Genomic DNA, 12,288 nt, shown 5'->3' with positions numbered 1-12,288 from the left:
CCCTACCAGGCCACTAAGAGTACCTTGGTAAATATTAGCCAATGCACAGCCCTTTGCTTGCTGTTAAGATTTACTGATTTCAACAGAAAGTAACTTAAAAATTGTACATGTTATACAACCCAGACACCAGGGCCGATCTCTAACCACCCAATAGTACGACAAATACATATTGGCTCTGTCTGTGGTTAGGTTAAATGCCGTTGTCTAAGCAAAGTAGGCTATGTGCTGAGTATAATGGGTCTGCCATGTGAATGATGGGTTTGGTCAAGGGGTGGATTTGTCCTGTATTCTTACATTCTCCGGGTGTAATTCTTGTCACTCTTTGAATAAATAAACCAAAAGCATTGGCTCACTTAGTACGTGTAAAAAGTACGTTCAGTAAATGCCAGATTTTATGAAATAAGTCCGACAATAAAGGCCGCTTTTAAATCTGTTTCTTACCTGACAGGGACTATTGTATAGAGAGATTATCATGGTGTCTTGTTTCTTCCTGGTGTCTCTTACTTTCATCTTACAAATATGTACTGATCTAAGTCGACATATTCACGCGTATCTTTGCGAACACTTGGAAATCTCAGTATCTCAGTGTGTTTCAGAGAATAGGCTGAGAGATTGACGATAACTAATTCTTTCTGGTGGAAAGCTAATAGGCATGACCTATGAGAAACAGTAAGAGAGCTATATGGAGCGTGGCAAAGGAGAGGAGGAAAATGCTGGAACTCAATCCATGCCTGCTGCCCAGAGACCTTAGCTGGGGGTTTGTCATGTCTTAGCATGACGGTATTCAAGCCATGTGAGGTCTGAAAAAAAAATACATACCCAGCTTGGGGCTTAGTCTGAGAACAACCAATTGCCTTGGTTTAAACCACACAACCCCGCTATCAAATTAAGCGTTTTCAAGCTAATACAAATTAGCATCAGTCCACTGACCAATGCCTGAAATAAATTAGGCTGAGTCTAAAAGAAATCAGCCTGCATTCAGAGGGCAACTCTCAAGGCCACTTCCTTGCTTTCCCCAGGCATGGAGGCTCCGGTTTGGAATATGCTTAGGATGCTGGTAAGTGCAGATGGTCTGGGGGAAAGCTTTATAAGCTGACATTTTTGTTTGAGCTCTTTAAAAAGCCAGGAAGATATTTTATTAGCCACGCAGGCATGGAAACCCAAACGGATCCAAGAGATAAATCAGAGGGCACTTGCTCCCTTTACGGAAATGTTCTTTAGCAAAATGAAACGAACTTGAGACTGGAAGAGAACAGTCGTGAGGAAGGAAAACTCAGAAGTTGCGTTTTTGGAGCCATCTCTGGAAATGCAATGCGTGATGGAGAGAATGTGCATTCACTTGGTAAATGTTGGCTTGGGAATTTAGCATTTTAGGTGACATCCACTCTATGAAGAACTTTTAAAACAGCGTGAGCTTCCATGAACCCAGGAAAGGGAGAAGTCCCCAGTGAACGTAAGCCAGGTTAAACTATGTGTGTGCAGAGAAAGGAGAGAGACTGGGGAGGGGGTAGACTCTTCTTCTTCAGTGTGTCTCACCTGGGACCAACCCTAAGAGTCTTTGGGGACTTGAGGTCAATGAGGGTTGGGTGGGATGTCGGCAGGGCCCTCTGAGTGTGTGCACTGCTGTTTGCACTCCTGGTAGCATTTTCTTTTTTTATATCTTTAGAACTTGTCCTCAACATTTCAAATCACCACAGCTGTGGTTTTCTCTTCACTACCTCTACCTGGTGTTGGCTTCTTGTGTTTTCACCTGCTTTAAGGCTGTGAGCAAAACACTGTGGGATAGGACTTTTGTTTAAAATTTATCACTAAGTTGGTTTCGCTTCCCAGTTTGTATGAATAAACACATTTTTGAAGGGGGTTTTGAAATCTATTTTAGAAACATATTTGCATTTAATTAAAAATACCACGAAGACATTGCTAACCATGGTGGGCACACCTTGGGATGGGGGAGGGCACACCTAGGGGAGAGGGAGTCTAGTGTTGATGACCATGGGTTTCATCACTGTAGGCTATTTAGGGGAAAATCCCTTCACTTTTTTTGCTATAAACTGAAAGTCACAATAATGTCATCAACAAGAAACCATTGATCAGATAGTATTTTGAAGAGCTTAACCCATTCACTGAATTATTCCATTTATGTTTATTGAATAACTAGTAAGTGCCCATAGACTGTGTTGGCAGCTGGAAGAGAGGAGTGAATAAAGCATGATTCTAGCTTTATGGAGTATTATTGAAATCAGAGCTCCCTTCAGCTTAGGAGCAGGGAAGGAAGTATGAGATATTGAGGTGACCGTCATACTATTCCTTTTAGGAATCTTGGCATAACGTGGAGAGAGACAGGAAACAGGTTTATAGCTCTAGTGAGAAAACTTCTGAGATCATATGATAGGACTTGACCAAACCATATTGAGGAGCCCTGTTCTAAATAGTCTCAAGCATTAAAGGGGGGGGAAAAAAAGGAAGTTGGCCAATATTTGTCTTAAAATGTTTGAGGTGTATCTGGCTTTAGAATATAAAAGGTAATAACTGAGATGCAGCCTGGTAGAGTCTTCTCTGGGCTGGAAGCAGGGAACCTTACGTTTTATGTTTTCAGTTGTCACCCTGCCACCGGTTAGTACAAGGCTTTGGATAGGTCCTTAAAATTTTCTGGACCTCAGTTCCTTCATTGGACAAATGAGAAAATTTAATTGGGTCAGGATTTCTTTTGATAGTGAGTAATAATAACAGTGTATAAGATGCTTTAGGTAGTATATTGATGAGCCTTTTTTATAGTTATTTGTTATCGTATATTACCAAAAATGTAAATAGTGCTTCCAGCGCCTGCTTTCACAGATATTTTTGCTTAGCACAAGGCTAAGTTTATTAAAGGAGAAAGAGTGTTGATTTAAAGAATGATATCAAATAAATCATAGTACAGGACATAATTGGTTATCACAAACATTTTTCAGTTTGTGTGCCACTGACTAAGGGCAGGAAACATTTGAATATATGCCCTTTTAAGTTCCTTCCACTTCTATCTCTGTGTAATTATTTTTCTTCTTCATATTTAAGCACTATGGTGTCCTAGTGGAAAGTTTTTACCGAAAATAGTGTTGTGGTATCCAGAATAAACTGTTAGCTTTCCTAACTTGATCAGTAATTGAGATCCTTTTGAATGGTCTTTCATATATAGTTAGCTCTTTATGTGAGTCACCTAGTCCACTGCTGCTATAAACATAATTTTGTTTTGCTTTGTTTTGTTTTGTTTTTGATGTGTTTCAGATCAGAGTGCTGACAGAAAGAATGTTCAAACATCTTCGGAAATGGTTCGTCACTCACTTCTTCGGGCATTCTCGACAAAGAGCGAGGCTGGTCTCCAAAGATGGAAGGTGCAACATCGAGTTTGGCAACGTCGAGGCACAGTCGAGGTTCATATTCTTTGTGGACATCTGGACGACTGTGCTTGACCTCAAATGGAGATACAAAATGACCATCTTCATTACAGCCTTCTTGGGGAGTTGGTTCCTCTTTGGTCTTCTGTGGTATGCGGTAGCCTACATTCACAAAGATCTCCCTGAGTTCCATCCTTCTGTCAACCACACCCCCTGTGTGGAGAACATTAATGGCTTGACCTCAGCTTTTCTGTTTTCTCTGGAAACACAAGTGACCATTGGATATGGATTCAGGTGTGTGACAGAACAATGTGGCACTGCCATTTTTCTCCTTATCTTCCAGTCTATACTTGGAGTCATCATCAACTCTTTCATGTGTGGTGCCATTTTAGCCAAGATCTCCAGACCCAAAAAACGTGCCAAGACCATTACATTCAGCAAGAATGCGGTGATCAGTAAGCGGGGTGGGAAGCTCTGTCTCCTAATCCGAGTGGCTAATCTTAGGAAGAGCCTCCTTATTGGGAGTCACATATATGGAAAGCTTCTGAAGACCACCGTCACTCCTGAAGGAGAGACCATTATTCTGGACCAGATCAACATCAATTTTGTAGTTGACGCAGGGAACGAAAATTTATTCTTCATCTCCCCACTGACAATTTACCATGTCATTGATCCAAACAGCCCCTTCTTCCACATGGCAGCAGAAACCCTTCCCCAGCAAGACTTTGAGTTAGTGGTGTTTTTAGATGGCACAGTGGAATCAACTAGTGCTACCTGCCAAGTCCGGACGTCCTACGTCCCAGAAGAGGTGCTCTGGGGCTACCGCTTTGCTCCCATAGTATCCAAGACAAAGGAAGGGAAATACCGAGTGGATTTCCATAACTTTAGCAAGACAGTGGAAGTGGAGACCCCTCACTGTGCCATGTGCCTTTATAATGAGAAAGATACTAGAGCCAGGATGAAGAGAGGCTATGACAATCCCAACTTCGTCTTATCAGAAGTCAATGAAACAGATGACACCAAAATGTGACAGTGGCTTTTCAACAGGAGTAATGGAAAGTCTTGAAGATACCCGGTGACTAGAAGTATGACGAAGTGATCGAAAATTTGAGGGTATGAAATTAAGACAAGAGCCTTCAACGTCTACCAGCACCATGCCCCTGAACTCCACAGCCATGATCTTGCAAGACACATAGCTCTACAAGGCACCTGCATTAGAACATGCAATATATTTCTAGAAAACTGCAATATGGAAGCCATAGGAATTCACTTGGAATCTTGAATATGATTATTTGAAATCATGCAATGTTGATAGAAACGGACAAAATCATCGACAGTTTCATGGACAGGACAAAAAAGATCTTAAAATTCTCTTTGAAGAAGTTATGAGCTTTAGATAGGGTCAGAATTCTTATTTAGATTCTACTGATAAAAAATAAGCCACTTTTAACATTGGCTTTTGTCAAAGGAAAAAAAAAAAAAAACACAGTCTCCTGAGGATGGAGAGAATGAACTAATCAAAGATGGCAAGAAAAGACTGATACTCAAAGAACAACTGAGGCTCTGAACTTCTCCAGCCCTGGTTGTTGGAGCTTTGGTCCTAGGCTGGGTCATGCTGTGTTTACTGAAGAGCAAGGGGGGGCTGAGTCCACGGACTCTCCATCTCTATGTATCCAACGTGGGGAGGAGCGCTGAGCTCCATCTACTTTCTGGCCCCGCAAGACACTGCAGCCCAAGTTCGGTTTAGGCCCAAACGATCTCACGTGGTACGTTTAGACAGAGGCTAAATCACCACTCTAGAATCTCAATGAACACCTTCCTGCAAGGAAGAATGCTTGATTTGAAAATGGTGATGTTATTTCTTCCGGTTTGTGTGAGGTGGGGTAAGGGGCTATGAATTGGGGTAAAAGAGTATTTCCTGATCTTCCAAGAAGGCAGTGAAGAGTTTGAAGGAGCAGCGTCAGGGTAGAAGGGACAGTACTGCCAATGCTTCTGAGAAAAAGAAAAAAGTATCTTGTGTTCTTCTGCCTCGAGTTTGTACTGAAATGCTGTTTCTAAAGGAGACGCGTGGGATGGGCTGTGACCCCACAGTGAGGAAAACACGAGGTCTCCCTTCCTCAAAGGGACCCACTGAACATAAAGACGGATCTGTAGAGAAAGATTTTACTGTGAATGTCTCTTTCAGGGCTCCTCCTGCATTATTGTGAATATATTCTGGAAGGAACGGTACTCAAAGCTGCTTAGGAATCAAAACGTTCCCGGTGTGTTGATTGATCTATTAAATCTCTGAAACTGTGCGCGTGCTTTCCAAAAGTGTCAGTTACGGTGCATGAACTGTAACAGACCAACAGGTGACAGCCCTCTTGCTGAGGGTGGACTTTCTCCTGGGAGATGTGGGAGGGGTGGGGGAAGATGGCAAACAGGACCATATGTTGTCTCGACGCCAGCTCACCTCCGGGGGGAAGTGACCTTGGCTACAGACGTGCCTCTTCCTGTGCGGCTCCATCGAATCACTCCAATGTGTCTTGGCACATGAAGCGGCAGCTGTGGCAGTTTTCACCAAGGATGGTTCTGTTTTCCGGGGCCCGGGGATGAGTTTGATCAGATTCACACACACGCTTTGGTCCCTCTGACCAAGAGCAGTAAGAAGTCTGATGGGCTAAGAGTTGTGCACTTTGTCAGTGGCCGTAACACCGGAACAACTAGCCTACACGGGAGATTACTCTGTGCCTGGAGGTATGCTGGCACTGCAATTTGATCTATTGACAAAGCTAAAGGAAATGAGGGAGCCAGAATTCTCTGCTGGCCACTGTCGTGAGGTTGTATGACTCCGTAGTCCCTTCATTAACCTGGGGGGGTCAGAACACATTCCTTTCAGTCTGGTCTGCTCCGTTAGCAGCATGCTTGGGGATTGCCGGAAGTGAAATGATCTTATGCAATCTATTCCTTTAGACTGCTGAAGAGCTGAACAACTGGAATCTTTGTGACTGGTGTCTCTTTCTGGGTTATTCGGGGGAATCCGTGCTTTCAAATATTCCTTTATTAGGATTAAGGCATTCTCCTATCTGGAGTCTCTTTCCACCTTTTCTTTTTTTAATGTTTATTTATTTTTGAGAGACAGAGAGCGGAGGAGGGGCAGAGAGAGAGGGAGGAAGAAGATCCGAAGCAGGCCCTGCACTGACAGCACAGAGCCTGATGTGGGACTCGAACCGATGAACCATGAGATCGCGACCTGAGCCAAAGTTGGACGCTTAACTGACCGAGTCACCTAGGCACCCCTGGAGTCTCTTTCTTCATGCAAATCCCCCATGAACCTCTAGCAATCATTAATATACTTACATCCAGGAAAGCCCTGAGGAAATGAGGGCCCACGGGTACGTTTTAATAATCTTGAGGGGTGGCTGGAACCCCAAAACAGCATAAAACCCCTGGATGTTTAAAAAGAGGGGGAGGCCAAGGGCATAGGAGCTCAGTGAGTAAAGAAAACATATGGGAAATAGAAGGTTCCAGAAGGCTAACTTGCCTATGGGTTAATGCCAGTGTTAAAAGTAGGCTTTTTACTCCAGTGAGGTAACATGGTTCCCAGCAGGAGCTGACCATGTTAGTACTGCTTTTGTTCTAGGTGTGCCATGTTCTATTTACCGAATTATCAATCCATTCTAAAAGCAATTCGTCGCTGTGTATTCCTTTCAAGAAAAACTGCATCTGTGATGCTGTACCATATTCAAAGTTTTCCTGGTACTCACTTCCCTTGAAGTGCCTCATTTAGCTCTGTTGCTATGGGGGTTTTGGTTTGGAGAGTCTCAACCTGGCTTCATCTTCCAGGGCTTAGGTGGACTCAATATTGCCAATATTCAGAGTTAAGGTTTGGGAGATGGTCTAAAAATGTATTCCACAAGAGAGAAAGCGAAGAAGGAAGAGATGGGCTGTAAGCAGCCAAATCTAAGAAGTGAGAGGATTAGAGTGTCTGTTTCCACAGCTTATACCCGGGTGGGTGACAGGACAGCAAAGAACTTTCCCGGTGCGCTGTGCAGACAGTTGAGGAGGTGCCTTCCCTGGAGATTTTTCACAAAATGGGACATGGGTCCTCAACAGGGTGGTCCGGTGAGTAGCATGGGGGATCTTTCCCCGTCCAGAACACACGTGAAAACCGCTGATGCAAAGGATGCAAATGAGCCCCTGACCCCGCCCCTGGGCCGTTGTTGTCTGCCATTACAGGAAGTGCATGTCAATCAAAGCTTGACAGGGGAGATAGAGCATTTTATTTTGGAGCCAGAAGTTTGAGAACAATGACTGGAATTTCCTCTTTCTGTCCAGCAAGGGCTGTTTGTCACTGGGGAGATAAAAGTCCAGGGGTAGGGAATAAAGGTTATCGGGAACAGCGCAACACAGAGCCGCGTGGGGGGGCGCCGCGGGAGGAGGGGTTATGGAGGAAATCTATTTCAATGCCTGTCATTGAGTTTCCATTAAAAGAACATTCAGTTAGGAATTCAAAAATAATTTAATCTCCCCAGCCAGATGCACCCAGCTGGACTCCTTGGAGCCGAGCCCTGCAGACCGGGAGATTTGTACAGGGGCTGCAGGGACTAGAGTTGCGTCTCGAACCAATACATCCTTGACTGCCCTGGCTGTTGTAGAAGACGTAGGTGGCTTTCAGACTACTGAGAAACCCAAGACCTGGGCTATAGCAGAAGAAACTTACCGTAGGGGCTATTTCCTGAGTTCCTTGTATGTTTCAGGTTCTGTTTTAAACATCTCATATACATTACCTTATTTAATTTCCCCAATGACTCTATGATTCTATTTTTGCATTTATTTTTCACTTGAGGCAGCTCAGGTAAGGAACTCGTCCAGAGTTACTAGCTGGTAAACGGCAGGGCTGGAATTCAAACCCTGAGCTGTCTTGAAAGCCCATGTGTTGAAAATCGTTCAAATCTGCATCCTAACACAGCCCGCTTCTGAGGGGACTCACCAGGGCCATCAGACATTCACGTTGAACCCAAGGAGACTTGACACATATTCCTGGTCCTGTCTTACACTTTGGGAGAAACCCCTCATAGTTTAGCACAGAGTGGAGCCTCTGGCTAGTGCTTAATAAACACCTCTGGACTTACATGTTCTAGGAAGAGGTAGTGTTTAACCAGGGCCTCTGGATAATCTGCTAGGTTAGCATCTGGAAATATCCTGGGTACCCTGAAGATTTGCCTCGCCTGTTGGTGCAAACTATCTTTAGGCCTCCTGGGTATTGGATAGACTACGAGTTGGGGGAATTTAGGTAGAATCCTGGGGCCTGGGACTCCATTTCAACACAACAGCTGCTCGCGGGAGGCCTACTGTGAGCCAGGCACCGAGGATGCAAGAATGAGGAAGGAAGGGTGGTTTCTGCCGCTGCTGTAACTGAGGGGCTCAAAGCAGCCTGGTGGGCGTGAGCTAAATTGGAAAACTGCTGATTGTGGAGAAAGTAATTCCCTCCTCTTATGCAACATACATATAATAGTTTCCATAATGTGATATTGACATGACTGTTAACAATAAGACTACTGACTACCGTTCTAAAATGATTAAAACAGTTCTTGGGGGCGCCTGGGTTGTGGCTCAATTGGCTAAGCAGCCGTCTCTTGATTTCTGCTCATGGTCGTGAGATCGAGCCCCATGTCAGGCTCCCCCCTGGGCATGGAGTCTGCTTGGGATTCTCTCTCTCTCTCTCTCTCTCTCTCCCTCACTCCCTCCCCCTCCCTTGCTCACACTCTCTCTCTCTTTCTCAAAAACAAAACAAAAAAACCCAAAACAAAACAAAACACCACAATTCTCTATAATATGTCCTTCTAGGGATGTGGAATCAACAAATGGTTTTAAAGTTACTTGAAGTAGTTCTTTTCTCTGTGGTTACGTACCCACTTGAAATAGAGTTAGGTCCAATGGTTTCAGTTTATTTCCAATTATGAGAGCTTGTTTATTGTTTTCCTTTTTGATATAACCGTTTTCTTGGGTTAATTATGCAAAAAAAAAATTTATATGGTTTCAAAAAATCATAGGGCAAGGTATAGAAAACTCACTTCTATTCTCGTGTCTTCTCTGTTCCCTTCCTCTTATAGAAAGGTAATGGTTCTTAATAGTTTTATCATGCTATTGTGTCACTTTGAAAAACATGAGCAATACATTGGGGAGATATATTGATACCCCCCCCATTCTTACACAAAGGCAGCATTGTAGAAACACTGTCCCCCAGTGTTTTGTCCACTTAACGATATATCCCGCAGATGACCATGTTACGATAATTGCTGATGATACCCCACTTTCCTTCTCTGGCTTTTGCAGAAGTTGCTGGAATCTTGCTCCGGAGGCCCCTGCCCTGCTCCTGTGGGCCTGAGAGATTGTGGATGTGGCTGTTTTGCATTCCTAAAAGACTGCCTCCCTTTGCTGAAAGCCTGCAAGGCTTACACTGCCTGTGAGCCTGGGCTCCCAGAACCAGGGTTCTTAGCAGGAGATAATCTGCCTGGAACCAGCAGCTCTTTAGGGATCAAAACTCCCTGGAATTTTGGTTGGTTGGAAAGTCAGAACAGGTGCCCTCAAGGAAAACACCCTCATTGCTGTACACGGTCTGGGATGTCTGCTAAGGGAGCGGGGGGGAGGGGGGGGGATTCAATTCCCAGGGCATTCTGGGTAATCTCTTTTGATTAGGATCCAGGGACTCTTCCGAGGCTGGGGGTCCAGGAAGCCACCATTGTATGCAAAATTTCATACACAAGCACTAAAATTAAAACAATTAGATGAATCGAATAAATAAAATGCTTGTTTGAAGCACGAAAAAAGTCCCGAGGGAGGTAGAGGTAGGGGTAGGCTTCTTGGGGATGGTACCTGACTGGGCTTAATGCATGGGAGAGGTTTGAAATAGGGAGAGGCGAGGGGCAGAGAGGTGGGCAACCAGGTGGGAGGGTTAGTCCTAGGCTAACAGAAGAACAGGATGTACATTTGCATGGGGCTTCTGGGAGGTGATGGGTGGTTTATGTGGCCACAGCATGGGTGTGCACAGCGGAGGGAAGTAGCACTCTATGGTCAAGAGTCCGAGGTTTGGTGTCAGCCCTGGGTTTGAATCCTGGCTCCATCAGTCAACCACAGTCTCTGAGGGGCAAAGACATGATTAAATGAGTATTTTAGAAATATAGCTCCAGTGTTGGTGTGTAGGATGGATTGGAGAATAAACTGGAGGTAGAAACTAGCTGTCAAGGGAGGGAAGGAAGGTGCCAGCATTCCCACTGTTCAGGAGGATAAACATGCTCAGAGACCATATGACTTGCCCAGATCACCTAGCTACATACATACAGATGGGAAAGCAGGGGCCAGACCCCAGAGCTTCTATTTTCTAGTTAGTTTAGTGTTCTTCCCTGGGCTGCCCACAGCCTTCATGCCCAGGGATTACTGGTCCTGAAAGAAAGCTCACCAGGAAGGTGGCAACCGAGGTCAGGAGATTGCTCACCAGGACCAGAGGGCTGGGAGTCTGTGTCTGGGGAACGGAGAAGGCACCACATACTTGAAACGTTTCCTTGGGGGGTACACAGAGGCCACCTGCACATACCTTTGCACCTGGCATCCAAGGAGCCCAGGAAGAAGGTGAAAAGCTTGTCTCCACTGTCACAGAAGTGACTTCATCTAACCCGATGAAGTGAAAAGTAGGCGATTCACTAATTAGCGGGCTCTTGGATCACCAGCAAAGTTGGTTTCGGCTGAACCAAGAGCGGCATTAGAGACCATAATTGTCTCGATGGCTCTCTCGGTGCCCCACATCACAACTTGAATCTGTGACCACCTCTTAAGGATATACCCTGATGAAAGCATGAAAGAAAAAGAAAAAAAAAAAAACCTAGATAATAAAGAAAGAGATTTTGAAGGCAGGAAATACAATGTGAGGTTCAGTGGCTTTGAAGGCAGATCTGCCCAAGCTTCGCTCTCCCATTTACTGGCCATCTTATCTAAAACTAGTTCTTAACCTTTCTGAACTACTTTTTTCCCCAGTTGTAAATAACAGTAGTCAATACCTATGTTAAAGAGCTACTGGAAGGACAATCGTATGAAATACTATGTAACGAAATAATAGGTGAAGCGCCTAGCACAGTGGCTACCATAGGCTCCCACGGGATGGTAGTTTGAGTGATGCTAAGGTGATGGTTCCATTGATGACGGGCAAAGACAAGGAAAGGCAGAGCCTGACCACAGTGGTTCGTCCCACCCTGTGCCTTCACCCTGTGCCTGAGTCTCATCATTTCCTACTCCCTAGATTCCACCCTTTGCTTTTTGTTCCCAGCCTCGAACTTAACCTGAGGCAAGGTAGTTCACCTTCCTCCCATCACTGCTTCTGCTTCCACCTGCAGATGCACAGAACCTTACACACTTAACAGTGAACAGGACCTACGATCCTGTTCCTGATCCTACCCCGTTAGTCTACAGGGGGAGAAACCAAGAGCTCCAGAAGGAAATGACTTGTCCAATGTGTCTTAATGGCCCTTGGAAAGCATCAGTTGCTTCTGATATCCCACCGCTTGACTAGGAGAGTAGAAACGGGTGATATTATTGAACTAACTAGAGAGGAAGGCTAAAGGGAGGGGACGCTGAGACAGTGGTCTGTCATAAGGGAGCCTGCACTTTTCGTTAGTGCAGTGTGCCTCTGGCCAGGAGGTGGCGCCACATACCTCCAGATCACAAAGTGAATGCCGGCCCCAGAGACAAGTTGGCCTCTGGCTGTTAAGTGGTGCAGAGGCAGCCGTGGCATACCCCAAGGGAGCTCTTTAATAGGCACTATGTTTAGAATATTTAAGAGAAATATTCTGGGTCATCCAGTCATTGCTGGGCTGACAACATGCCCGTGAAAGATTTTGAGAAATGAAATTGCGAAGTCTAGGACTCTAGAGAGGTTAGG

At 44.9% G+C, this 12,288-nt stretch overlaps 1 protein-coding gene across 2 annotated transcripts in view; it reads left to right on the top strand.

Moving 5' to 3' along the window:
• KCNJ1 (potassium inwardly rectifying channel subfamily J member 1) overlaps window positions 1-5,671 on the top strand; it is a 30,111-nt gene extending 24,440 nt beyond the window's left edge. For both annotated transcript variants that reach the window (XM_045483453.1, XM_045483454.1), the window contains one exon: window positions 3,265-5,671. In XM_045483453.1, the coding sequence (XP_045339409.1) occupies window positions 3,286-4,404 (1,119 nt within the window). In that variant the 5' untranslated portion in view covers window positions 3,265-3,285 and the 3' untranslated portion in view covers window positions 4,405-5,671. The remainder of the gene's footprint in view (window positions 1-3,264) is intronic.
• The last annotated feature ends 6,617 nt before the right edge of the window (window positions 5,672-12,288 follow it).

This window comes from Leopardus geoffroyi, chromosome D1 (genome assembly GCF_018350155.1).
Source record: "Leopardus geoffroyi isolate Oge1 chromosome D1, O.geoffroyi_Oge1_pat1.0, whole genome shotgun sequence".
Classification (NCBI taxonomy): domain Eukaryota; kingdom Metazoa; phylum Chordata; class Mammalia; order Carnivora; family Felidae; genus Leopardus; species Leopardus geoffroyi.
The sequence above is the reverse complement of the archived record's forward strand: the minus strand, read 5'-3'. Positions and strand labels throughout refer to the sequence as shown.